Source organism: Melopsittacus undulatus, chromosome 5 (assembly GCF_012275295.1).
Source record: "Melopsittacus undulatus isolate bMelUnd1 chromosome 5, bMelUnd1.mat.Z, whole genome shotgun sequence".
Lineage (NCBI taxonomy): Eukaryota > Metazoa > Chordata > Aves > Psittaciformes > Psittaculidae > Melopsittacus > Melopsittacus undulatus.
In genome coordinates, this window is record NC_047531.1 from 56,550,194 (window position 1) to 56,576,264 (window position 26,071).

The window sequence follows — 26,071 nt, forward strand, 5'->3', positions numbered from 1 at the left end:
TAACCCACACGGTTGAGCTTGGATATGAGCTTCAATTTTTACATAGTATCAGCAGCCAAGTGTTTGCGAATTTGTAAAAATAAAAATGATTTATAAAAACATTGTGCTTTTGTGATTTTACTTTTTGTGGAGCTCACTTTCTGTTATCTTTCAGAGTTGTGCTTGACTTGTGTTACCTTACGAAAGTATTAGTGATCACAAAATAGGAATCTACTGTCCAGCAGTTTAGAAATCTGTATCACTGATCCTGTGCGAGTTTGTGCCCATACAAAAGCAGTTATCCTGGGTGTCTGGGAGCTTTTAAAAGCTTGCTTTTCTTTCAGCCAATTCTTACACTTTCTTTTAAACTTCAGTTGAGTTATACAGACTGTTTGTCTTTCAGAGCCAGCACATAAACAGCCAAGCTGAACCAAGAGGAAAGAGAATATTTGAGAAGGCTCCCAGCATCTCATGAATGAACTAACGGAACTCGATAATGCTGGTTCTCCGGAGCCAGGTCTACGGCTCAGAAAAGGACACATGTCTGACACTGCAACAGCAGAGGCAGCCTTTGAAGAGGACAGGTCCGAGCAGAGGCTGCTTTTAGAGGAGCCGCCACTGCCTTCTGACCAGGAAAATGTAAGTTATATGATTATCTGTTAGGCTTGCTAGGAAACATGAGTTTTGACATAAGTGCTTCAGTGCTTGAAATAAGTTTCAGAAATGTCAACTGTGAGTGTACAGACTCTTTATGCCTTCTAAATAATTGTATTAAAACGAGGAAGGTGCCAAAAATATTCAGTTGGATGTGTATGAACTTGAGTGAAAAGACTGGGCATAAATGTGAGTTTATGCTTTATATTAACCAGCTTTATATTTTTTTATTCCTTCCTCAAAGAAGTGGGACTCACACTGGTTTGTTCAAGTAACAACTTGAATATGTGTGCTTGTAAATTATTAGAGGTTGTGATTTTGTGTATAAAACCACCTGTATTTACTAGCCAGTTGCTAATAAGAAACTGTACCTTGTATTGTGTGGATTTATCACTTGTAAAAGAGATGATGGAGCATGCAAATTTGCAGCAGCTGCTAGAAAATGCTAAAGCAAAAACTAGAAAGATTCTAATATGATGGTAGTGTTATAAAGCAGGTAATGGAACAAATTAAGAGGGTGGGGGAACCCCACTGTAAGAAATTTCTTTGGTTAGTCACTCGCTGCCATCAGCATCTTCAACATGCTGATACACTCTGTAATAGTTACTCTGCTAATGTAAATCTGTATGTGCTTTGCCGTAGTAGCGACTTGTTACTGGATGAAGCAGGTGAAACTGCACTGACAGCAGGGTACAAGGACTGATGTTGACCAAACGCCTGCTACCACAGTCAAGGGCAAGACTGGGTTGGCCTCTGTGTTTGCCACCAAGAAGAACCTTTAGCTCTGCTGCTGGCTGCAACCCAGCAGGCGTGGAGCGGTGGGGACACATGCCATGCCAGACCTTGATGTGAGGGATGGCCTCCCTGTTATCAGAGAGGCATCCAGGAGAAAAAGGGCAGGCCCAGCAGCCTGTGCTTGGCATATGTAGGAAATAGGACCTACTAAGTTCTTCAAATTTGTCTAGTTGTGATTCTCTTTCCGCAATACAGCAGTTGTGACATCTGAGAATAATAACGTTTTCACTTCCAGAAATTAACAAAACAATTACCTGGCAGGAAAAAAGATAACGAAAAATGTTAACAGTGACAGAATATCAGAAGGAAGGTGTTTTCGGAGTCTTGGTATCAAAGTCACTATGTGGAAAAATGAAATTCTCAGTTTACTTCTATAACAGGAGAATTGGGACAATGTATTTATGATAAAGAAATGAAGGTAAACAGACAAATAAAAAAAAAGTGAATAATTCAAAACAAAATTGGGATACAGTTTGGTCAATGAGTATTCTGCAGAAATTCCAATATATTGGAAACACACCTTGGTGTTTTAAATGGACAGGGAAACAAAATGTAATAGGAAACATAAATAGCTTCATGTCCATAAATAAGGTTAGTCGAGATGTTATTGAAAATGTTCCTTGGTGGAATTGTACAAAATTTTGGATTATGATACTGACCCTGAAAAGATTACAGTACTCCCAGTTAAGATTGCTTTAATGGCCGGGTGTGCATGTCGGGGACTAAAAATTGGAGGAAAAACAACTAATGTCCCAGATAATTATATAAGCTGTAGATATTCATCAGTGCATAGTATGGGACATTTTGTCTGGGCAGCTAGTGATGGAACCTGGACTACCCATCTATCCATGGAAGGTCCAGCTAAAGAAATTACTCTGGGACTACCTACTCTTTGTCCAGTTTGGCAGAAATCCCCATTTAAAGGCAAATTGGAAACCCTGCAAATTCGAACAAGAAGAGATATAAATGATGATGATGAAGACACTTGTCAGGAGCCCTCCATGGGAGTTAAGGTAGGATGCGCTTTAGAATCCCTTTTTGCTCAAGTGGCAGCATATCGAAATACATAAATGTTTGACAAGTTGATTGGTCAAACGGAAAGGTTAGCTAGAATAACTAAGAAGGGATTCAGAGATTTAAATTTGCAATTACAGGCGACAATCAAAATGACCTTGCAGAACACAATGGCATTAGACATGTTGTTACTTAAAGAGCATGGTGTCTGTGGATATTTAAAAGACAGAGTGGACCATTGCTGTGTTCATGTTCCCAGTGTGACTGCAGATATAGAGCATGGTATTTCCCAGCTGACCAAAACTGAACAAGAAGCAGAAAAGAAAAAGGAAAATATTGAACAAAATTGGGTTGGAGCATTATTTGATAGTTTGGGCCTTCATTTTGCTGGATGTATTCGTTCCCTCATACAAACTGTAATCATGATACTAATTGTGTTTTTGATGATATATCTGATGTATTTCTATATCCAAAGGAAAATAGCCCACAACAGTGCATGGACCCGTCGAATTATAGGAGCAGTAACGAGAGAGTTTCCGAAATACCCAATACCCCTGCCTAACTATCGGGAGACAGATACTTAAGTTCAAAGAAGTGAAAATACTTGCTGAAGATGAAGTATTTTCAAAGGGGGGAACTGTTAGAAAAAGGGTGAAATTTTGTTAAAAATAATTATATTTGAATGTTTGCAAATCAATAGTAGGCCTTTGATTTTGCTGTTCTGTACCTTAGTTAATCGTTTGGTACCTTAGTTGTAATTTAGGCATGGGTGGATTTAAGAAAGTATTGTAAAACCTTATCCAAGCAGAACATGCAGATTGACCAGAGGCAGCCACGTGAAAACAAGAGAATGCTGGAGTCCGCACAATGGTTGGGGCCTGTCCAAAGAACAGACAGGTCAAAAAGGACAAAGTGAGGAAGACTTCTTACTTCATCTGAGGAAGACTCCTTACTTCATTAGGACGACCACCAGAGGGGGGACTACACAAGCACAGAAGAGGCTGATGTCGTAATAGACTGATGAGGCAATCCCTGATGCATATGTATTAGTTAAGGTAGCAATTTATGTTGAATATGCATTAATTGCGAAACTTTTGATGTATAAATTGCAAGCGCAATGTGACAAGGTCGAAGCCAGATTTGGGTGAGTGCCCCTGGTTTCCCAGCACTGCAGTAAAGCACCTCATATAACCATTCCGGTGGTTATGTGTACATTCTTACGCTAACATGCTGAGACACTGCTCATATCAAGACATTTTTGTTCTGTAACCTTCAATTAATTATAAGTGAAAGGAGAATGTAATCTGAACCTTGGCTATCATTTTGGAGATTAGAACAGAAACATCTGTTAGCAAGCATTCTTGTTGGAAGAATGGCCATTCTGGATTAGACCAAACATCCAAAGTACATGATATCTCAGACAGTAACCAGTAACGCTCATAAGAATGAGTACAAGGATGGGGAAGTATGTTGTGTTACTTCCCAAGGACACTCTTCCAGCCTGTAGTAACTTGTGGCTCACAGATATTCTGAGCTGGTGGCAGTATGTTTGGATTTTTGGTGCATGAGCCTTTGTAAATTTTAGCAGCTACAACAGCGCCTGTGGAAAGGCGTTCCACAGTTGAATTAGGTGTTATATGAGGGTAATGGCCAGGAATTGGACAAAAGTACCTTCTAGTTAAAGGGTTTCCGAACTGTGATTAATGCTTCTCCCAGGATGTATACAGATAGTTATCAGTACAGCAAAGTGGAAGAGGCATTCATCCTAAACTCACTATTAAAATTTATCATGACTTAATGATTTTACTATATCAGCTCAGTTACAGAAACCGTATGATTTTAGCCAGCAGCAAAACCATGCTGATGCTGCTTAACATAGCATTCTATGCAAAAGAAGGTTGTTGCTTTAACTGCATTTGCCACAGATTCTGGGCTTGTGCATGGACCATTCTCATGGTTCAACTGACACAACCTGTATTAGACTGTCTTAACTTGATGAGTTTGAGCCCTATGGAATTCACTTTCAAGTGTCCTTTTAATGGAATCAGAACAGGTATTTGTGGCTAATAAGCCAAGCCAGTGCACTCTGTTCACTGCTATAACTTATATAGGACATTTTCAATATCATGATAACAAATAACCAGTACTACTATTTGCACTGTGTGAAAGGTTGTAAAGTATGTGTATCAGGTGCAAAGTCTTAGTGAATCGCAGAATTTGCTAAGGTTAGAAAGAATAAATGTCGGGTTGTACTAGCAGGTATTTTGAACATGTATGTTTATCTGACAATGTGTTTGGGATCATCTTTTTTGAAGGCTACTTTTGTTCTTGTCTCTGACTTTCCTGATTGAATAATGTGAATTATCTGCCACCTGCAAGTGGAATAGCCCAAAGTAAAAGCCTGTAATGATTGATCTGTAAATCTCTCTATGCATTTGCTTAGCTAGATAGAAATTATGTGGATGACTCAATGTGTTTAATTTTAGAACTGTGGAAGTAAAATGGTTAAAGTACTCTCATTGTATCTTCTTTTTTAGGCGTTCTTGGGATTTGTTAGCCTATTGGGGTGCCTTTCTTTGCTTTCATCCTTTCAACAAAAGTCTGTTTCTTTTGTTATGGCTCATTACAAATATTTAGCTTTCCTGTACTTGTCTTCTTTCTTTTCCCAGTTTGCTGTATGTTGCCACAGAAATCTTTTTTTTTGCCATTTGGGCCTTGCTGTTCTGTCTTGTACTATATCACTTGCTCAGCCTTGAATGGCCTTCTGCTTTTTTTCTTTTAGCCGAAACTCCTATTCCTTTCCTCTGTGGTTTCTTATTTTTAACACTGTCATGTTTTTAATTTTTTTTTTCTTCTCAAAAGTTCATTCCAAAACACTCTGCTGTCAAAAGTACCAAGATTAGCTTGCCAAATGGCCATTATTAGGTGAAATACTGCAGCATTCTAAATAATCTGAAAGAAACACTATGCTATGTATCATCCTTTGTTTTGTATAAGCCTCAGTGCAGCTGTTACTCCAGTGCCAGCTAGAATTCACTTTTTTCTCTACAGCACATTCTGGCCAAGTGCAACTGCCTGAGTAGACATAACTTATTATTAAAAAGTGTGGTTTTCCTTTGGTTTTGAAGAGGCTCTTGTTTAGATCACAGTAATACAAAGTTATTGTTCTTCTGTGGATGGCAATAGTACTTGGGCATACGAGGACTCGAGTGGTGCCCATTGTATTAGTATTCCAGTGGCTAAACGTAACCACTTTGAAGCTGATGATAGCAGCTGGGGGAGTTCCATGTTGGAGAAGGAAAGCGGATGAGAGCTATATAGTGTCTTGGTGGTAGAACAACCACGATCATTTAATATGCTTTCAAATGCTTCTACTTAGGACAAGTAAAACATACTGACTTTCTTGAATATCATAGTACAGATGTATTGTAATAGTTATTATACTCCCCCAAAATGTACTGGGCCTAAGACTTGAGGTATTAGCATGAAAATGTGTGTATCTTTATCCTGTGATAATACAACATTGTTTACTTTTCCTTCTGCTTCCCTATTTATACCATTGCAGCTACTTTATATAAAATCTGCTCCAAACTCTCCTGTGTAAGATTCCTTTCACTCTGCCTACTTGTTTGTGCACTTTTTCCTCCACTCATAGAAGGAAGCAGTCTGAGCAATTAAGGGGTACTAGCTGCTTTTGTTTAATTATTTTAGTAGTCTTTTCTAAAGAGGTATGTGCAAGCATGTCATTGTCTTCAGAATAATTTTCCATCTCCCAACAGCTTACACTGTATATTATCCATTTCTAATTTTGATGGGCCAAAATATTGTTCCTCTCTAGAAATAAAACATCTTAATGGAAAAAAAAGGAGGTAGTATTAAGAAAACAAGTTTAGTCCTAAAAGTGTGGTTTTGTTTTGATTCTGTTTTTCTGAGGGTTTAGTCTCCCGCACCAGTAACCTATTTGGGTGGTTGCATAGCTAAAAATTACATGAAAGATCCTACTCTCTGTAAATTGTGTTACTCACTAAATACATGTGGCAAAGGTTTATTAGCTGTATTGAGCATGGTTATCCATAATAGTAAAATAGCTGCATCCTTCTGCCAGTGCTGTTGATCTGTCAGTTATATGATGGTGCTTATGAGAAGATACTGATCGTTTAAAATCAATACCCTTTTACACCTGAACCTCAATCTGTATTTTGACCCATAACTGTGTTCTTTCCTAGAGTGTTTGTATGTTCATAGATTATCCCCTCTTCCAAGTATCTGTTCCAAAGCATAGGTACACATCTTGCTATCTTGTTTAAGCATGCAGTTAGTGTAGCAGCAAATGAATGGTGTACTTTTGTTCCTTTGAGAATTAGTGGCCATTTATCTCAATGTTTAGGATTTGGTGGTGAGAAAACAATCAGGCAAGCTGTGTAATTCATCTTGTTCTTCAGCAGTTTTTTCAGCAATTTGTTTTTCTTGCTCTAGTTTACATGTGCTGTGCATATGCTGATACGGCATTTTTTCAGCAGGTGCTTCCATCCTGTAGCATGCTGGATTGCATTGGTTTGCTTTGGGGCAGCACCCTTTCTCTTGTCCTAGAGTGTGTGTTTTAACTGCCTTTAATTCCAGCAGTAATGGTTCCTAAAGAAATCTGTTACTGTGGCTTTGTTAAGCTTACACAATCAAATTCTTGTTACTTCTTACAACCTGGTGAATGGGCTCTTTATGCAGCCCTAAAAACCTGTGCTTGATTTTTTCCTTTTATATTTTAACCTGTTAGTGGTAGCAGGTAAACAGAGAACCATTTTATTTGCCTTTATTCCAATCATCAGGCTTTCGTGTTCCTGGATGATGAGTTCTTTCATGCAGTTGAGCTGCCTTGTGTAGTTGACCAGTGTAGCACCAAAATGCACCATGAAGTGGAGACCTGTTGCTATAAAGAGTTTGATAATCTACAGTAAGAGTTTGGGAGGAGGCGTGCCTAGCTCTCAAGCCATCTGAATAGGCAGAAGAAAATTGGGCAGATACTAATCTGGATTGCTTCTTGGGAAGCATGGGTTTTGACTTCAAGTGGAATTTACTTGACTTCTGACATATTTCATTATATACTTGCATGTAGCTACAAGAACATAAATACTGAAATCATTTGAAGGAGGGAGGTGGAAGCAGGTAACATTTTCAGGTACAAAGAAAAGTTCTAGAATAATTGAAGGTGACCAAATAACTCCAGGCTTTTAGCTTGGCTCGTACAACTTCCTGAGAGCCTTTTCTGTCACAGAAATGTGTACGTATTATCTATAGAAAGAGGGTTTGGTATTGACAGAAAGGGTGCATGTAGAGTCTTGGCTATTCAAGCGGGGGAAGTGTTGGTACTCTGCTGAGTTTGCTGCCTGCCAGCTGGTTTTGTAACTGTTGCTTGCTGTGCTGCTTGTTGAAAACTAGGAAGGGGAGGGAGTGGTTTTGTTTATAATTCACTGGCACAACAGTTTCCCTGGACAAGGGTTAGATTCCACAATTTTTGCCTTTCTTCTGGAGATCGTATCTATCTGATATGGGCAGCAGTGGGGGACATGACGCCTTTCACAGTGATGTAAGATAAAATAGTGCTGTACTTGTGGGTTAACTTGCATCTTTCTCCAACTGTTTTAGATCAGTTAACTCTGTTCTTCTGTTAACTTCAGCAGCACCCTTTCAGCCTCTTTCTGTTTAATTTTTTAACAAAGCTTTTTTTTTTAATACAAGCCCAGGGTGCTTGTTTTACTGCTCTCAGGATCTAACAGTGACAGAGGAGCAGAAAATGACACATGAGAATCTTTTGTAGTAGAAGCCATTTCTACAGGCTTTCCCCTAAAGTGTACCGAGGACCCATTTGAGGTCTTTGGTCCTTGTCAAGTACTGGGCATTGACAGAAAATTGGTAGTCGCTACTGCTTAGAGATCCAACAAACCCTTTTCATCTGAAGCTATTTATGAGGCAGCTAGTTCTAATAAGGACGTATTAGCAAGGTTGCTGAAGCCAAAAAATGGCTTTGTCCCAGGACTATTTGCTAAAGGAGTGTTATATGTTAGTGCTTGTTTTTAATGAGTGCCAGCAAGCAATCACCCGTGACCAGTTGTATAAAGCTGTTTCCAAGTGCTATATTAAATGGAGTGTAGCTTTTATAAGAAGATGACCTACAAAGGAAAAATACTAAACTACAGGAACCCTCAAGTACTTAAGATTTTGACCAATAGGCTGAAAGGGTCTTTGGCACAGTGCTAATGAAAGACTGTTTTTGGTCCCGTGACAGCAAAAACAGCTTTGCACACCCTGCTTAGAGGGTGAATGTGGTTAGCCTTTTGGAAACTGGTGTGCGTGTCTGTGTTTACAAGTCTGTCAGATTAAGAGAGAATGTAAACTCTAAATGACAAAGCTGTTATTTTAGAATAAGTTGGTGTGTGCAGAAGTTAGGGGATGTCATGGGAAATTTTAAGGTGCTGTGCTTTTCCAGTTGATTACTTACAGTCCAAAGAACATAAGCTGCTGAAATACTGAAAAATGCGCAATGGGGTTTTAGGAGGAATGGCGTGGCAAGGCACTGCCTATTGCTGTTTTCCTGTTACGAAAGACCAGTTGATAAAAGGTCAATTGACAGAATGGGCACAGAGGAGTTGCTGAGAAAAAGCAATATGGCTAGCTGGAAAGGATGTTACAGGACTGTGCTAAGAAAAAAACCCAGCATTTTATAACATACTCTTGAACGTAATCTTGTCGATTATGCTGAGTACTTTCGAGTTACTGAAGCTGGCATGCTCCCTTAAGAAGCATTAAATGACTTTAATGCTGTGTTAAACACTGTTAATCATTCATCTGATGAGGTCAAGGTAAACAACAGCAAAAACTCCAAAGTTTAGACTTTGTGATGTAAGTTTAATATGGGGGTTAGCAGTGGTATTGTAAATGCAGCTACATGTGTTTTATAGCTTGTATTTTAAGAGTGTTGTATATAAGTAGTAAGTTGTATAATATGCCATGACTCAGAGTTAATCAAGACATTTCCTTTTTCTCAACTATCCTGCCTGTGTTAGTGTTGTGTTCTTACCAAGGCAGAGTTCTATCAGGACACAGATCAAGAAGAGAGTGGGCGAACATCTATCAGCAAATGAAGGAAGCAACAGGAGCATTAGAACAGATTCAGACTGCATTGTGCTTTGAAAATCCCTGTGATGGTAGCTTAGGGACACCGGTGACACCTTGATGGTGAATCGGCATCACAAACAGTTGAGCTTTGAGACATGGAACTTTAAGTCAGAATTTAATACTACATAGGTATGTGCATTGTCAGTTTAGCCCTCAAGTAACAGAATGATGACTGTCCAAAAAGGAACCCTAACACAGAAGAGTTTTGCTCTTTCTGGGGTTGAGCAGACTTGCATTACAGCTACTAGTGTTACTGGTTAACATGCACTTCTGGTTCTGCATTAAATACCAGTTTCACTGCAACCAGTGAAAATTGTCAAATTTCTGGAAGTGTCATCCTGAGAGCTGCTGGAAGTTTAGAGAATGCAGCAGCTTATTGAAGCAATCACTAGTTTAACTTTTCCTAGTGCATGCCTAGCTCTATTCCTAGGCTTCTTTCTCATGAATACTACAAAAAGGAGGACTGGAGGTCATTTGACATCCGACTGCTATGTGTCGAAAAGAAACTTGGTCTTGCACATGATCCACAGACAGTATTTTGTAGTGAGTACCAATAAAATGAGAACTGATGCTCCCTTTTCCCTGTTGCACTAGCCTGAGCCCCTTAAGTCCCTTATTTCAACCAACTTTATCATGTATTGGGAAGGTTACCAAGCAAAAATGTGAGCAAGTCGTGTCAGATTAAGTATTGGATCAGCTAATCAGCTAATCAGAGGGGTGCCAGAAGCAGTGCAAAGCAAGAGGGGCTAAGGAAGAAAAGGACCACTTTTGACAGAGAAAGCTTCTTGGGTGTATTCATTCAAATCCGATTTATGCTTCAGTTTGCACACTCTAATGAGCACAGATTGATGACATTTTATAGCAAAAGTGCAGTCTTAAATGTTGAACAAAAGCTTGCATGTCACATGTGCAAATAATAGGCATGTGCCTACTCTCAAACTTTGTCTTTAAACTGACATCAAGAAACTACACACCTTAAGAAGTGACACTTCTACCACTTGAAGTCCAGAGAACACAAATTTCTAGAAACCTTTTTACCACTTTGAGGATCTTTCTTCCACCATTATGACTTGACTTCTCACAAGCTTTAATAAATGGTGTGTCTGTCAACAGGTTTGAGAGTGATAGTATAAAAACTGTTAATCTATGTGAGAAGGATAAGCTGTAGACAGGAGAAGTATAAGAAGATAAGAAGACAGGATAAGAGACAAGATAACAGAACAAGATAAGAGAAGACAAGAGAAGTACTACATTTACTAGAGCAGGTTTTACTGCAGCTTTCTCTAACAGTCTTTGGTGATGTGATCTGACTTTTTTTGGACCATATTCAGGCAACAAATTCTTGTACTAAATGTATTTTTTTTAATTTCTGTGACGTTAAAAGGTGGTATTTTAATTTTAAATTAAACTTAATGATATGCACTGTGCAACTGAGCTCTCATGTTTCTTGCTCTTGTTTACTCTGGTGCTCTAAGTCTTGTTTTTAGAATTAAACCTTTTCTATCCCTACCAAAACACACTCTGAAATTCTTGTTTGGAAGATGATCTATCCCTGGAAGCATGTTGCCTGGAACTCTGTACAAAGTGGCATAACTAAGTCTGTTTTCTGCCTCTTTACCTTCTTGCCTATTACTGTTACCACAAAAAATCTGGAAAGTTCCCAAAACAAAGTGAATATTGATAAAGCAGTAAAACTGTTTTCTTCCAGCCATTGTAATTTGCCCTTCAGGTTTAGTTTATTTTGTGGTATCATTATTCAACTCGGGGTGCATTTATACCTCTGTTGTATAATGTCCATCTCACTAGGTATTTGTACTATATTAGTAGCTTTAAAGCTCTATGAATTTGCACAGGATAGGATTAAAATTGGAAGGACTGTTTTGCATTTCCATAGAATTAAGTGTCTAGAACCTCTGGAGTGTAAGTATGCAGGAGGCTTGATTTCTGATTTGTATGAAAGACTGATTCTGTGCATTGTGGCATACGTGCAGCAGAAGAATGACAATTTATGATTGCAACAAGTTTGCTTGTTGCAAATGAATGGGGGCTTTTATTGAGAGATAATCCAGAAATGCTGAAGAATTCACAGAATGATTTAGTCTAAATTTGAGACTGCTTTTAAAAGAGGTTGAGTAAACTACATGATGTAAAAGAACATCTGAAACATTAGCAGAGTGAAAATCCTATTTCCGATGATCTAGAAAGTACAAAGGCAAAATTATTCTGGAAGCAGTGGATTCAGGATATACCATACCTCATTAAAAGTGGGAGTATCAGAGTTTTGTTCTGGGCTCTTATTTCTTATATGGTCTTAGGCAAGTGAGATTATTTACCCAATGTGTTGTCCTTTTTAAAATGTTTCTGTGAGCAGTACTTCAAAATAGTTGAAAATGAGCCTAAAGCATATGCTTGCTTATGTTATGTTCTAGAATTACTCTCAAATTTCTGGTAAGATCAGCCAAAGAAGAATGAAATGGGACTCCTAAGATACAAAGGAACTTGTCACAGTGGAAATTTTACAACAGTGTGCCTTCTGAACAGGAAAGTGGTATTTTTCCCTTTAGACATTGTTTTGAAGAATTGAGGGTCAGTAGACTCCTTCAGTTTTCCACATGAAAACCAGCACTGGTGTTGCACTGCTCTCCACTGCTATAGATTTCCAGCTTCCAAGAAGCACAGTTTAGTGTTCTTCCTAAAGGGATGTTTCGGGAAGGAGGTGAGAGGATGGATGTTCCAGAACCTCATTTTGCCTCCTTAGCAAGAAAAGGACTAAGAAGCTGAGCTTCAGGTTTTTTCCTTGAATGCTAATTTTGCAGCTTAATGGCAGGAAGGAGATAGTAAAATAAATGCCATTCTCTGGCAGTAATCTGGACTGTGTGTATGATACAAATTCTTTTTATCGCTAAAAGAAGCTTGGTAATGATTTGTTTGTAGGCACGTTGCCAAAATGCAAAGATTTTCGGGGTAGTTCATAAATAGCTGTGCTCTTCGAGCTTTGCAGTCTGTTCAAATTTAAACCTTCCCATCATTCTAGAAATGGGAGTATGTGGAGAGGGGGAAATGAGCATTTTCTGGCTTTGAGTCACTGGGCAGACTGCAGTGAATACAGGCTTTGATTCTGTAAGGGACTTTTTTTCCTTCAGTCCGCCTAGTTTCATAAAGTGAGGATTACTAACTTGTTCACTGCATTCCAGCTGGTCATTGCGTGGTGCTGAGAGAAGGAATTCTAGGATAGCTAGAAGACGTAGCAGTGCTTTTGTTTCAAGTGCATTGGAACTTAAGAGCTGGCCTTGCTTTTCTGTAAGGTGTGTTCCTGGAACTTGAGGCTTTCTTTGGTTTGCAAGATTGCAGACTATCATGAGCATCTTATCCAGACCCCTGTGGCAGGAGGCTTGGGCTATGTGATCTTTCAAGGTCCCTTCCAACCCAAACCGTTATATATTTCTGTGACCTTTATTTAATTATTTATAATTTATTATTGAAAATGGAGAATCTTAAGCAGGCAGATCCATTAGTAGAAAAAGCCAGTAAAATTGACAATGTGGAAAAATAATGGCAGTGAGTGTTTTTGAGTAAGAGTGAAACCAAATTTGTTATTAAAATGCTTTCTGGTCCATCAGGACATTTGCCTATTTTAGAAGGATATTAAACCTATTTACATCTCAGTGTTGGCTGATGCTTTTTTCGATAGAATTGATGAGATAATCTAGGCAGTAAGAGTTCTTTTAATACTTATATTGCTGTAAGATCTGGCTAGCGCTGATCAATATTTATATCAGTTATCTGATACAAAATACGAAATCATTTCCCAGACTTGCTCAGGGTGGGTGTTGTTTGTAATGATAAATGGAGGCAAGTAGACACTATGGGGGCAGATTATGTACAAAGATTCATTTAATCAATCAAGTTGTTCTAGGGATGTGGTGGGGGGTCCTCTTCAAAAGGTGATGCTCTCAGTAGGTACTGCACAACTCAGGTATAAAAGCAAGTATTAGCATGTTGATTTTGTCTCTCAAAACCCCAAACTATTGAAGAATCTAGATAGCTTACTGTCGGCTGGAAGAAGTTTCATTTTATTTATCAAAAAATTAAAGCTTTAAGCAGCTTGTTGAGTTAACTTGCTGATAATACAGACTTACTCTGAAGAGAGAGCTGTAACATTGGACAAATGCACAGCCAGATCTGATCTCTGACTTGAAGTTCAGGGTACTTACCTGAACATTACTGATAGTATTTAATAGATAAAGTATGTGAGGTTATGTACTGAATTCTCTGGCACCTGGGTCAGAGCAATCCCAGGCACAGCTACAGGTTGGGCAGAAAAAAGATTCAGAGCAGCCCTGTGGAGAAGGACTTGGGGGTGTTAGTTGATGAGAAAATGAACATGAGCCAGCAGTTTGCACTCACAGCCCAGAAAGCCAACTGTATCCTGGGCTGCATCAAGAGGAGTGTGACCAGCAGGTCAAAGGAGGTGATCCTGCCCCTGTGCTCTGCTCTTGTGAGACCTTTCTTGGAGTATTGTGTGCAGTTCTGGTGTCCTCAACATAAGAAGGACATGGAACTGTTGGAACAAGTCCAAAGGAGGACCATGAGGATGATCAGGGGACTGGAGCACCTCCCATATGAAGACAGGCTGAGAAAGTTGGGGCTGTTCAGCCTGGAGAAGAGAAGGCTGCGTGGAGACCTCATAGCAGCCTTCCAGTATCTGAAGGGGGCCTACAGGGATGCTGGGGAGGGACTATTCATAAGGGACTGTAGTGATAGGACAAGGGGTAACGGGTTAAAACTTAAACAGCAGAGGTTTAGATTGGATATAAGGAAGAAATTCTTTACTGTTAGGGTGGTGAGGTGCTGGAATGGGTTGCCCAGGGAGGCAGTGAATGCTTCATCCCTGTCAGTGTTCAAGACCAGGTTGAACAGAGCCTTGGGTGACACGATTTAGTGTGAGGTGTCCCTGCCCATGGCAGGGGGGGTTGGAACTTGAGTATCTTAAGGTCCTTTCCAACCATAACTATTCTATGATTCTCTGGCACTTCAGATGGCCTTACTGGTAAATAATCTTGATTTTTAAAGTTGTAAGCATTGATAAGGGACTAAGAGGGTGAAAAATTGTGACATAATATGGAGGAGCACAGTCTCTTACAGCTTGCAGGGCTTTCTTGGCTTGGTCACGAGGTGCTGTGTATAGCAGCTTTCTGCCTCAATCCCAAAGAGTACAAAAGGCTCATTCTCTCTTTTCTAGCTTTCTCAAACTTGTTTACCTTGGAAGCTGAAGGAGTCTCTGGTGGGCCATAAGCATTGTAGTGAGCAAACATTTGTGTCTTGTCACACACACCAACCCTTCTACCCCCCTATTTTTGATACTAATATGTAGATAATGTGGTAACTCAGCATAGGGTAGAAAACTATCAAACCTCATTCTTATAAAGTTATTAGTGATGTGTACCAGCTGAGTATCCATGTTCAGCGGGGTTTTTTGTTTTGGTTTTCGTAATTCTTTTGGTACACCTTGGGGATATGGATATTTCTCTTTATTTGAATTTTGTTTAAAACTGTGATGTCTGTAACTGCTTTTGTTTTGACAACTTGCCTTTGTGTAGCTGGCCGAAATTTCATACTAATTTCTGAAATAACTTGAGTAAATGTCTGAAGTGTCAGTTAAACACAATAGAGACCTTAAAATTTGAACTAGAAACTGAAATGAAGCATTTATAACTAAGTAAATGGATTCCTTTGCTTGGCCTTTATTATCCTAAAATGCCATACATGTTGTAGAGGCATTAAGGCAGACATAGTGACATTGAAACAGAAAATAGGAAGTAATTCTTCCCTAGAGGTAGTTAGACTGCAAGCCTCAGACTCCATATCTGGGCTTTAATGAGGCATAACTTACAGAAGAACACTGCTTTCTTCCAAACATGGTGAAAACGTGTGTGAAATGGATTAGACATATGAGTTGTTCTCAGATACCTATGAATGTAATAATTTTTTTTCTGGTTCTCTTAAATTCCTTCTTCAGTACTGAACAGGGGAAAAAAGACTATTTGCCAAGACCTCAGATCATAGTTTTCTATGGAGAATGTCACCTTCCTCTGTTCACCTTTCTGAAAGCTATTTTCTCTATTTTTTTGTTTCCCCTCAGTGTTCTGAAGATCACAAACACAACGATGAGTCACCTCAAGAAGATGAAGGGTTTATGGGTATGTCACCTCTTCTACAAGCCCACCATGCTATGGAGAGAATGGAAGAATTTGTGTGTAAGGTAAGGGCATGTGGAAACTGCTGAAGTAATTTCCTTTTTTAGGAAGCTCCAGTGGGCAACAGACTACACCTGAAGCAACTGTGCTAATAATGAGGGAGAGTGGGTACACACCACCCCTGATTGGGCATCTCTTGCTATAAGCAGTAACACTAGAGCTTCTTGGGATCTCAGTCTGAATAAACTGGAAGGCAGTGGGGATACAAATGAGACTCTAAAGCTGACTGTGCAACTGAGGAGCTTCTTGAAACACCTGTGAGTGCAAAGCAGAATAAAACTCTTCTGGTTCAAGGTGCTTTCATTCACAAGGTTATTTCTTTTTTTCCAGATTTCTTCAAACTGGCAAATATTTTGCTTTTCCAGTACTATTTGCATCCATTGCAGAATAAGCTCTGTCCCTTACAAGCTATATCAAAACTATATCTAAGCAAATCCATTATAGATTTTGTAATTGTTGATCTTGGCTCATTTTTTGCTATTTTTTAGATCCATAGGACTGTGTATGGCCCTTCTTGCTTGGTGAAAGGAGTGCTGCCCCGTTATACACTGCTGGTTTTATGAACTATTCTTTGATGAATTTACATGCACCTTTTCCCTTTCTAGATGTTGTGTAGGGTGGATAGTATAAAATCAATTCCCTCCTGCTGTTCCTACCTCAATTCGAATTTTTGGTTCCTGAAGTAAACCAGTTATTTTCTTGTTTAATATATCGAGTAACCTTGTCTTTAACTAGGTTGGTTATTCTGTTTTGGTTTTGTTTTGCTTCCATGAAGGAGTGTAGAGAATTGATTTAAAAACTCTGGGCTCTGGTTGTTGAAACTGAAATAAGAATGTAGCTTTTTAAACTTAGTGTTTCAGGACTCGTCAGTCTCGCTCCTCTGTTACTAACCAGCCGACAAATCCAAGGAACACTGCAGAAACAACCCCGGTACATAAAGCAATTCCCTGATACCCCTCTGCTTGGCAGTGCTGCTTCTGAGACGAAACTGAAGACTACATGTATCTCATGTTACTGAAGCAGCTTTAAGAACACCCGTGTGCACTTTTTTCATTTGGAACCAGCTGCAAGAATAATGTGTGCACATATGCTCTCTCTCCCTTTAAAGAAGAAATCTGATGGAAATGAGAGTCATGGATCTGTTGCCTTAACTGTTCTGTCACTGTTTGTTTTGGAAGTGTGGGAGCTTTTTTTTTTCCCAACCTGGATAAGGGATTGGACACGTCTCACTGGACTCCTGACACTTCATGCTTTCTGGCCCTTATTAGTTCTGATGGGCAGCTTTTTTGCTAGACTGCACCAAATGCTAACAAATATACAAGTTAGATTAGCTTGTGGTTGGAAGAACAGGCTCTTATTTATTTCTTGGAAGGAGCTAGACATAGACTTTGTAAATGGAAAGGATGATCTATGAAAATAACAGAATATGGAAATGAATTAAATGTTTTCCCTTTATTAGCAGTAAAAAAAGCCCAATAGCTTTCCTGTTTAATGAAATGCTGAAGTATTTCTTTCTCTAGTGGCGCAGATCAACTTCATAATGATACTGTTTAAATAAGGAGCTGTGACTTAAACATTATATTTCTTTCAGGTGTAAAGCCTTTTCCCCAGTAACGTCCCATCCACTCTTTCCTGTTTAATGTACTCATAGGCTAACACTTCTACTAATAGGGGTTTTCTGAATTTTGCCATACATCAGTAGAACTCAGTTCCCTGCATTTAACTAAAATCCTCTAACTTCTAGGTATGGGAGGGCCGATGGAGAGTCATTCCCCATGATGTTCTGCCTGACTGGCTAAAGGACAATGACTACCTGTTGCATGGACACAGACCACCCATGCCTTCCTTCCGGGCTTGTTTCAAGAGTATCTTCAGAATACATACAGAGACTGGTAACATCTGGACACATCTTCTAGGTATTTTCAGATTGTTCTAATGCTAATTGGCTTCATTGCTCTCTTCATTTGAAAGCAAGGTAGAAGGGGTATTGGGGTAGTCAGCAATTATCATTCCACTAGTAACCTGATAAATTAATAGGTTGATATCCCTCTCAGTTTTATCCCACCAGGGTTGGATGGGACTTCCTTAATTATGCATTCAATACAAAAAATTTCCTTGTAGTTGATAAAATACTAGTAGATACTCTTTTCTCCCAAGTGCGTAAGTGTTAATTGAGATCACATTTCTTGCCACAGGAACACACTTAATTGCAGTTTGTGTGAGTGGTTTTCAACTTGCAAGGAGCCTTGAAGGAAAGGGTTTCTTTGAACCATGCTCTCCTCATTTTAAGTTTTGCAACAGGTTATTTCATTGTTCTACAGTATCCAACTAGTTGTCAGACACAAGTGAAAATAGAGTCCATGCAAGTCTGTATTGCATCAGTCTGAGACAGAAATGTGGTTGGAATGCATAGGGCTGTACTCTGTTCTGCATGTGTGCCACTGGTTGTCATCCAGCTCCTCTGTGTAGTGCTTCTGTACATTAAAGCCATGCTTTTATAAAGAAAAAGCTTTCAAGATGCATGAACTTGATGCCTTTCTGCCTCACTGTCTTTCAGGATGTGTGTTCTTCCTTTGTTTGGGAATTTTTTACATGTTCCGGCCAAACATGTCCTTTGTAGCACCCGTGCAGGAGAAGGTGGTTGTTGGATTGTTCTTTTTGGGAGCCATACTCTGCCTCTCCTTCTCATGGCTCTTCCACACAGTTTATTGCCACTCAGAAGGTGTTTCCCGGCTCTTCTCCAAGTAAGTGCCTAGAGGACAGGGTAGACCAAATAAGAAACAGGTGGGAAAACAGGGTTGGGATTTATGCCTGGAGCCCCAGTGTAGGAGTTGTTCATTGCATGACTGCATATACTTTGGAACAGAGTTGAGCAGAGATTCAGTGCAGCTTCTTCTAATTATTGTTTGTTTCAGCATGAGTTTTTGTGCTGTCATTTTAGTCTCAAAAGTCCTTCATTTTCTGCTGTTTGGCAGGCGTGTGCACACATCTTGCTGCTGTAAGTAATATAGCTAGAGCTTAGTTACAGGACTTTGAATTTTAATACAACTTCGCTTCTTGTCATTTCACCTAGTCTGAATAACTTTGAATCTTAAACTTATGTAAGACAGCTCCACTGTGTGTATCAAGATGTCTTGGTCTTTTGGTTTTATTACATCTTTTTTTGGCTGACTGCTAAATAGCTCATATTTCCTAAGATTACTCAACCTAGGATTGTATAGTCTGCAGGACTACCTCTAAAGCAGCCCAGCAATTAAAATCCCCTGCTGAAAAATTAACTCCCTCTTTTGTAGGAGCATTTTGTCAGGTTGTGGCAAAAAGCAAAAGCTGTAGGTACTCCTTCACTGGTATATAGAAAAGCAGTGTGGCTGAAAAATGGTGACATATTCCCCCAGTGGTCACTTAAGCTGATGCTTGACTCCTTCATGCTTGTTCAGGTACTGAAATGTTTGTGTTGGCTGTGCTCTCACAACATACTGTGTGCCCTTTTTTTGTATTTAGAGGACTCTTGTGCTGCTTTTTTCCTCATTTGAAGCTTAAATCTGAGTTTTCTTCAAAAACTTTGGTCTAAAGGCTGCTGTAGGTATTGATGATGACCGAAAGTGGCCTTATTAGCTGTCTGTCAAAGTAATCCATTACTGTAGGATGGCATTGTTGGAAGAGTTGCCATCAGAAAATAAGTTGCAACAGTGAGAATAACTTCATTTTGCAGTGAGAAGTAGACAGTAGGTTTACTAAAGAAGAGAGTGTTGGTATGAAGACTCCCGAAGAGTCACATTTCTTACAAAACTGATTTATGTTTCCTTCTAGGCTGGATTATTCTGGCATTGCACTTCTCATAATGGGCAGCTTTGTACCATGGCTGTACTACTCCTTCTATTGCAACCCTCAGCCTTGCTTCATCTACTTGATTGTGATTTGTGTCCTGGGCATCGCAGCCATAATTGTCTCACAATGGGACATGTTTGCAACCCCTGAATACCGGGGTGTAAGGGCAGGTAAGACCTAAAGTTAATCATTTTGCTTTGTGATTGGCTTTCCTCCTTCCCACTTCCTCCTTGGAAAAAAAATGTCTTGTGAAGACTGAAGAGCATAATTTTATTGATGTTGGACTGGGAGCTCGATGGGTTTTATTTCAGCATTTATTATAGCCATCTGGATGCACAGATAAGGGCTGGTGCAAGTCCTGGAAGTGCATTCCTGAAATGGACAGTAACACATGCAGTAGGACAGGTAGTGCAAAGTATTTTTAGATACATCTAGCAATTTTGCTCTCTCCAAAAGTGGCTGACTGCTTGGTGTGTGTATGTATTCTACTATTTGTCTTGGTTTTGAAATACTAGGCAAATTGTATTTTTAAATACAAGGAAATCACTGAATGATTGAATTAATCTGAATGATTTGCCTAGATAAAATGGGTATTTAAGGAAAAGAACCTACACATGATCAAAAAAGCAAAATCAGATTTGGTTCCACATTCTGAGGTAGGAAGAAAGAGAAAGCTTTAGGGGTCAGCTATAGAATGCGCAAACAGCTGTGTTGAATAGTGTTATTTGTTACTTAACCTGCACATGATGCCTACAGTAAGCCTAGATTTCCTGGACAAGCTATGGGTATACTTCAGGGAGTTCAGAACTCCAAACTTCAAATCTGTGGACGGGACGTGATTATTCCACACCCCCCACCCCACCCCCTGCTCCCCCGCTTTTCACTAGGATTCTGTACATGCTACTAAAATCTAAATGAATAAACCATGTTCTCATATTTGGCAGATCACACGAGGTGCAGATGCTGCTTTTCTGTTTCCTAGGACTACTTGTACAGTATATGATAAATAATCTCTTTGTTGTCTCTCCTTGTTTTGCTCTTGAGAGATTATGGTAAAGTGAGAGTTCATGTAGTCTCAGTGCCCTCTACAGTCCAAGAGTGTAACTGGCTCACTGTGCCTCAAGCTGACAGATGCAATCAGTAAATGAAATATTGCAGTAAGTGCTGGGACACACAACTAAGTAGGTTCTGGTATATGAAGGAATTCTGTGCATTCTTTAAATTCCTTTCCAATAAAGTGCTTCAGGGGACCTCCAGCTTCAAGACTTGTCACTTTGCTGCTGCTTTGGCAAATACTGAGTTTTCCTTCCGTAGCTTTTGTGTTTGCATTGTCTCCCTTTACCGCCACTGTGTTCAAACCTGACTCTCCCACATTTTCTTTACCTCCCAGGAGTATTTCTAGGTCTGGGTCTTAGTGGGGTTATTCCCACCCTGCACTTTGTCATCTCTGAGGGGCTCCTGAAAGCAGCCACAATGGGGCAGATAGGCTGGCTGGCACTCATGGCATGCCTGTACATCACTGGTGCTGCACTATATGCTGCCCGCATCCCGGAGAGATTCTTCCCTGGCAAGTGTGACATCTGGGTGAGTCTACAGAATGACTGGATAAGGAGACCAACATGAAAGCTAGTTCCCCTGGAGGCTGGAGGATGTTGTGTCAGTGTTTTCTTATTGCAAGTATCACACTGCTGCACCAGAAGCATGTTTTAACAGGCCATACTGTGGGCTCTCTAAGCCTGGTTTACCTTGTCACTCTCTTGCTGACTTACCACAAACTGGCTGGTCTGAGGTAACTGCTGGTGTGCAGATTCACCCCTGCACATGTACTCGATAGCTTTAATAGATGGGTAAACAACTTTGTGCACCTTTTTGTGTATATGTATGTTGAGGATTCTGCAAGTACACATCTTACCTTGCTTCTGTTTAGAATAGTGCCTGGTTATTTCTGATGTTCAGTGTTTTGTCTGGGATCTTCACCATGTCTGGCTCCCCATCTTCTGCAGCCAGTGAAAACACTGGATAGAGATGGTAGACTTTGGAGGGATCTCTGGTGCAGGAGAAGGGAAAGTGGTGTGAGCAAGGGGGTGTGTGAAAGAAACTTGAAATGAGGGAAAGGATCATGGAGACTCTGGAGGGGAAATATGTGGGAAAGATGTAAAGAAAGAAATTAGATGGAGCAGGAGTAGAGATGAGAAGGGAGGTAGGCCCTTGAAAAGCAACTGTGCTTCCACTAGGGCAGTTTAAGGCCCCTAAAGATGATTAGAAGTGAGAATGAGGCCTGGGTTGTTTGAATAGTTTTTGCACAGCACCAGTTTGCTAGGTTTGTTTAAATAGCCAGAGCAAGCCTTGTTATGATAATAAGCTAGTCTCCAAAAGCACTGTTTTCTAAGCTTTCAGTGCAGCCTGCAAATACATTTATAGATTTATTTATTTATTTATGTTTCCCCAAAGAGTATTATCCATATTGCTACGGCTTCCCTCAAACAAGGACATGCTTTGTCATATAGCGCTCTCATGGTTTTTATTCTGCTGTACTATAATCAATAGCATCCTGGGCATTCATTCAGAACATCTGGTTGTTTCTAGGTTTTAATATAATACCTCTTTTTTTCCTGTTCCATTTCTCTGTGGCAGAGTAATAAAATAACATTCAAAATCCATGTGGTAAAACTTATGGCTGTGACTAGAGCAGAGTTTTACCTGTTAGCTGTATGAGAAAGCCTTTTTTATCAATAAACCATATTGTGGAGGAACTAATTTTAAGTGTCTTGCTTAAGCCTTTTGCACAAAGCTCAGAAATTATCCTTGTCTTTCCACAAAGATGCACTATGGCATTTATGTGGTATATTTGCTGAGTGATGAGCTACTTAAGATGCCCGTGTGTGTGTGGAGAATCTGATTATTTTGTTGATGGTAGGAGTGGGATGGGCTTTTAATACACAGCTTGAAGAACGTTACAGCTTGTGGATCAAGGTACTGCTACGTGTTACTGTGTACTTCAGCTGAATGTGTGGCTTTTTTGGAGACAGCGTAGCAGTAGAGCCCAAAGTACCCCAACTGAACAGAAGTGTTTTCTTTTCCACAGTTCCACTCCCATCAGCTGTTTCACGTCTTTGTAGTGGCTGGTGCTTTCGTGCACTTCCATGGGGTTTCCAACCTCCAGGAATTCCGATTCACAGTCGGAGGAGGCTGCACAGAGGAAGATGGGATGCAGTAAAGCGAGCCTTCAGCCCAAGACCGTAACCAAAACAGTACCGCGAGCGCGGTTGAAGCATACAGGCTAGCAAAATGAATACCTAAGAAGAATCCAAGTTTCAGCTGATGGGGCATGGAGCTTCATGGGGATTCTGACTAACCAAGATAAATTTATACCTCAAGCAATGGAATTAATCAATTTGAAGACCAGGAAATTCTGAAACCCTAATTTATTCTTGGGATCTACAGATTGAGCTACAGAGGACCCTTTCCAAATCGGCTTCTGTCAATGCCATATTTATTTGTAGAAGTGGGGAGGGATAGCTTAGCAGTTTCCTTTTTCTCCCCCCCCCCTTTTTCCCCCTCTTTTGTTTTTTCTTTTTTTTTTCTTTTTAAGAAAAAAGTCAAGGTTAAATTTATATCCTCTTGGAGGGTTTGGGAGTTGATTTTAGATGCTCTTTGGGGAGAAAAACAAATTGTAAATAAGATTTCTAACTTTCTGTTTAAATAAAATTTATATAAATGTTTTAAACAATGGGTGGGGGGAAAAGGGTTTTTGTAAAGAATGCAACATGCAAGTACCACACACTGTTTCAATTTTGCACAAAACAAATGATTGAAGGAGGACCAGGTAAAATTCCCAGGAGTGAAGCATACCCTGGGCCAGATGGGGTCCTGGCCAGCACGTGGAGTAGGTTCAGTATATGTACACAAGGGTTGTGAAAGTCACAGTGTTAGCAAGTTTATTTACTCCAGTAACTCAAGATATAACTGTGCCCTGCTTAAGTGTGTGGGACAGCTGCCTTCCAAGCTTGTGTGGCCTGTATAGTTTTGGATAGTGGATCTTAAAGTTGGTTGTTTTGGTTCTCATCATATGAATTGGAACATGATGGGATAACTGCACGTGAAATAGCAGTCTGACTCCATCAGTGCCTGCCTATACCCAAGGGCCCCCATTGAGTAGGTGGTTGCCATTTGAGGGTGTGCTTTGCTTTGTCTGAACAAATGATGGTAATACACTTGTCAAAAGGTAGTTGAGCATGTGAGGGGAAGCAGAGGCGGGGTTAAGATGGACTGGAAAGAGGAAGCTGTGTGCTCCAGGACTTGGAGTTAACAGTTACTGCAGACCTCAGGCACATTACCTTCTCATGTATCAGGCTCCATATGCCAAGGGAGTTTGCAGGTTTTTCTTTTTAAGGGGAAAAATCCACCATCAACCTAATGCAGTTCCATTTTTTTTTTCTTCCTTAGGTCTGCTTCCCATCTGTGTTTAAGCAGTGGGACTGCTGGTATTTCTTAACCTAAAACTTAAGAGTTCAGTTGGATTGTTGTGGAGCTGACGCACCTCCTATATAAGGGGAGGCATAGACCCTTCTCTTGTGTAATTGATGTAGCTTGATCTTTGGAGCCCAGTCAGAAGCCAGGCTTAAGGAGAATCTTTGGAGTCGTAAGATGAAACTTGAACGTTTTGTTTGTTATGGCACAGGTATTGCTCATAGTGTTTAGTTGGAAGTTTAGAGCAATTACCTCTCACAGATGAGTTAAACAGCTCATAAATGCTGTATTTCACAAAGGAAGGTAAAGGGTGTTTTGGGTTTTTTGTTGTGTGTTGGGTAGGGTTTTTTGGTTTTGTGATTTTTGGTTTTTTTTATCTTTTTAAGACTCCTGCAGGTTTGAATTTTCATCCTTCAAGAGAAAAATGTGGATTGCAAAGATCTTCCTATGCCCTGGATATTGCAGAGAGTGTTTTTGGGAGTTTCTTTGCCTAATGGAGTTGCATAGAAGTAGAATGCCTTCCTAAAGTTGACTGGTGTTAAGGCTTCACCCCTTGAATATGAGCCTCTGAGAGCAAGGTCAGCTGCAGAAAGAGGTGCTGCAGCAGTCTGCAAGCTTAGAAGGACATGTTCTCAGTGGGATCATTACACTGGATGCCTGTAGGGCCAGAAGAAGTTTTTCACAGGTCTGTGTGGTACTAAAATGAAGTAAAGAGCAGTATTAACTTGGATGTAAGGGCTAATAGCAGTGGCATTCTGTACAAAGATGTAGAGTTGCCTGGAGGGAAGTATACTGGTGTCTGAGAAAAGCATGGTACATATCAGAATCAGAGTTGTCTGTAAGGCGCTTTAGGATACCTCTGTAACAGTACCAGCAGAAGTGGCAGTCTCCATCCTGGATCGTCCCACGTTCACTCCTTGAAGGGTGATTGTAACCTGGTCCTACACAGCACAGAACTATTACAAAAACACAGTACTCCACCTGCTATTCTTAACCCAGTCAGTCTCTCCATTCAAGAAGTTTGTGTGTTCCAATAAAAACAACTTAGCTGTGCACTTTTCTGTAGCTTTTGCTGAGAACTCTTCCCAGGTTGGCACCTGAATGCCTTACTCTCAGCAGTCAGAGGCTTGCTTGCTCTGTGTGCAGGTTATTGCCATAGAATAGTTAGGACCTACAGCTTCTTTCCTTCCCCATTAAATAGTGGCCTTGTTCAGTATATTTCTTTTTAAAAATTGCTTACTGTTGGAAGCAATGAAGCACATTCTGGGGTTTTGATGGTGGGGGACTCTGGTGATGGTTCCATGTAAGATGGGATCTTATTACTTGCTGTATTCTTAACTTCTGCTAATAAAAGAACCAAATGGATTATTGTCTACTTTGAGTCTTTCTGTGCTGTGTGTGAAGCTTGAAAGAGTTGCTCCCGCTTCCTTCCTTCCTTCCTTCCTTCCTTCCTTCCTTCCTTCCTTCCTTCCTTCCTTCCCAGTGCTTACAGGCAATGCTTTGTAGGTAGAGGACTTTTGCTGGTGCCGAAACCAAACTGATGCTTAAATGCTTGTTTATGTGTGACTGAACTGATGCTTGCTGTGTGCCTCCTCAAGCAAAAGCCAGTGGGGTGAGAGGCAAACTTCAGTACTGCGCTGTGGCATCCTTTTGATGTCTGTAATTCATATGAAGTATGTGCCTGGTCTTGCTGTAAGATTTCAGTACTGTCTGATGCATTTAAATATCACAGCAAAGGTGTCAGTGGACTATGCTGCCTCTTCCAAATCTCCAGGCGAAATTTGTTTTTCCAAAGTTTAGGCTTTGATGCCTAACAGGGCTGCCAGTTGTAGTATGGGGCTGGTGGTGGTGTTAGGTGTGTCTGCTGCCACTGCTTCTTGAAGCTGCCCGTCGTAAGAATTCCT

General features: G+C 40.1%; 1 protein-coding gene across 3 annotated transcripts in view; it reads left to right on the forward strand.

The window, feature by feature from the left end:
- Nucleotides 1-25,533, forward strand: part of ADIPOR2 (adiponectin receptor 2) — a 48,120-nt gene extending 22,587 nt beyond the window's left edge. For 2 of the 3 annotated variants that reach the window (XM_034062767.1, XM_031044903.2), the window contains exons 2-9: nt 383-618; nt 15,755-15,874; nt 16,722-16,799; nt 17,614-17,785; nt 18,427-18,613; nt 19,680-19,867; nt 21,088-21,281; nt 22,783-25,533. In XM_034062767.1, the coding sequence (XP_033918658.1) occupies nt 451-618; nt 15,755-15,874; nt 16,722-16,799; nt 17,614-17,785; nt 18,427-18,613; nt 19,680-19,867; nt 21,088-21,281; nt 22,783-22,914 (1,239 nt within the window). In that variant the 5' untranslated portion in view covers nt 383-450 and the 3' untranslated portion in view covers nt 22,915-25,533. The remainder of the gene's footprint in view (nt 1-382; nt 619-15,754; nt 15,875-16,721; nt 16,800-17,613; nt 17,786-18,426; nt 18,614-19,679; nt 19,868-21,087; nt 21,282-22,782) is intronic. The other variant, XM_005144367.3, reaches the window with a different exon arrangement.
- Nucleotides 25,534-26,071: the final 538 nt, after the last annotated feature.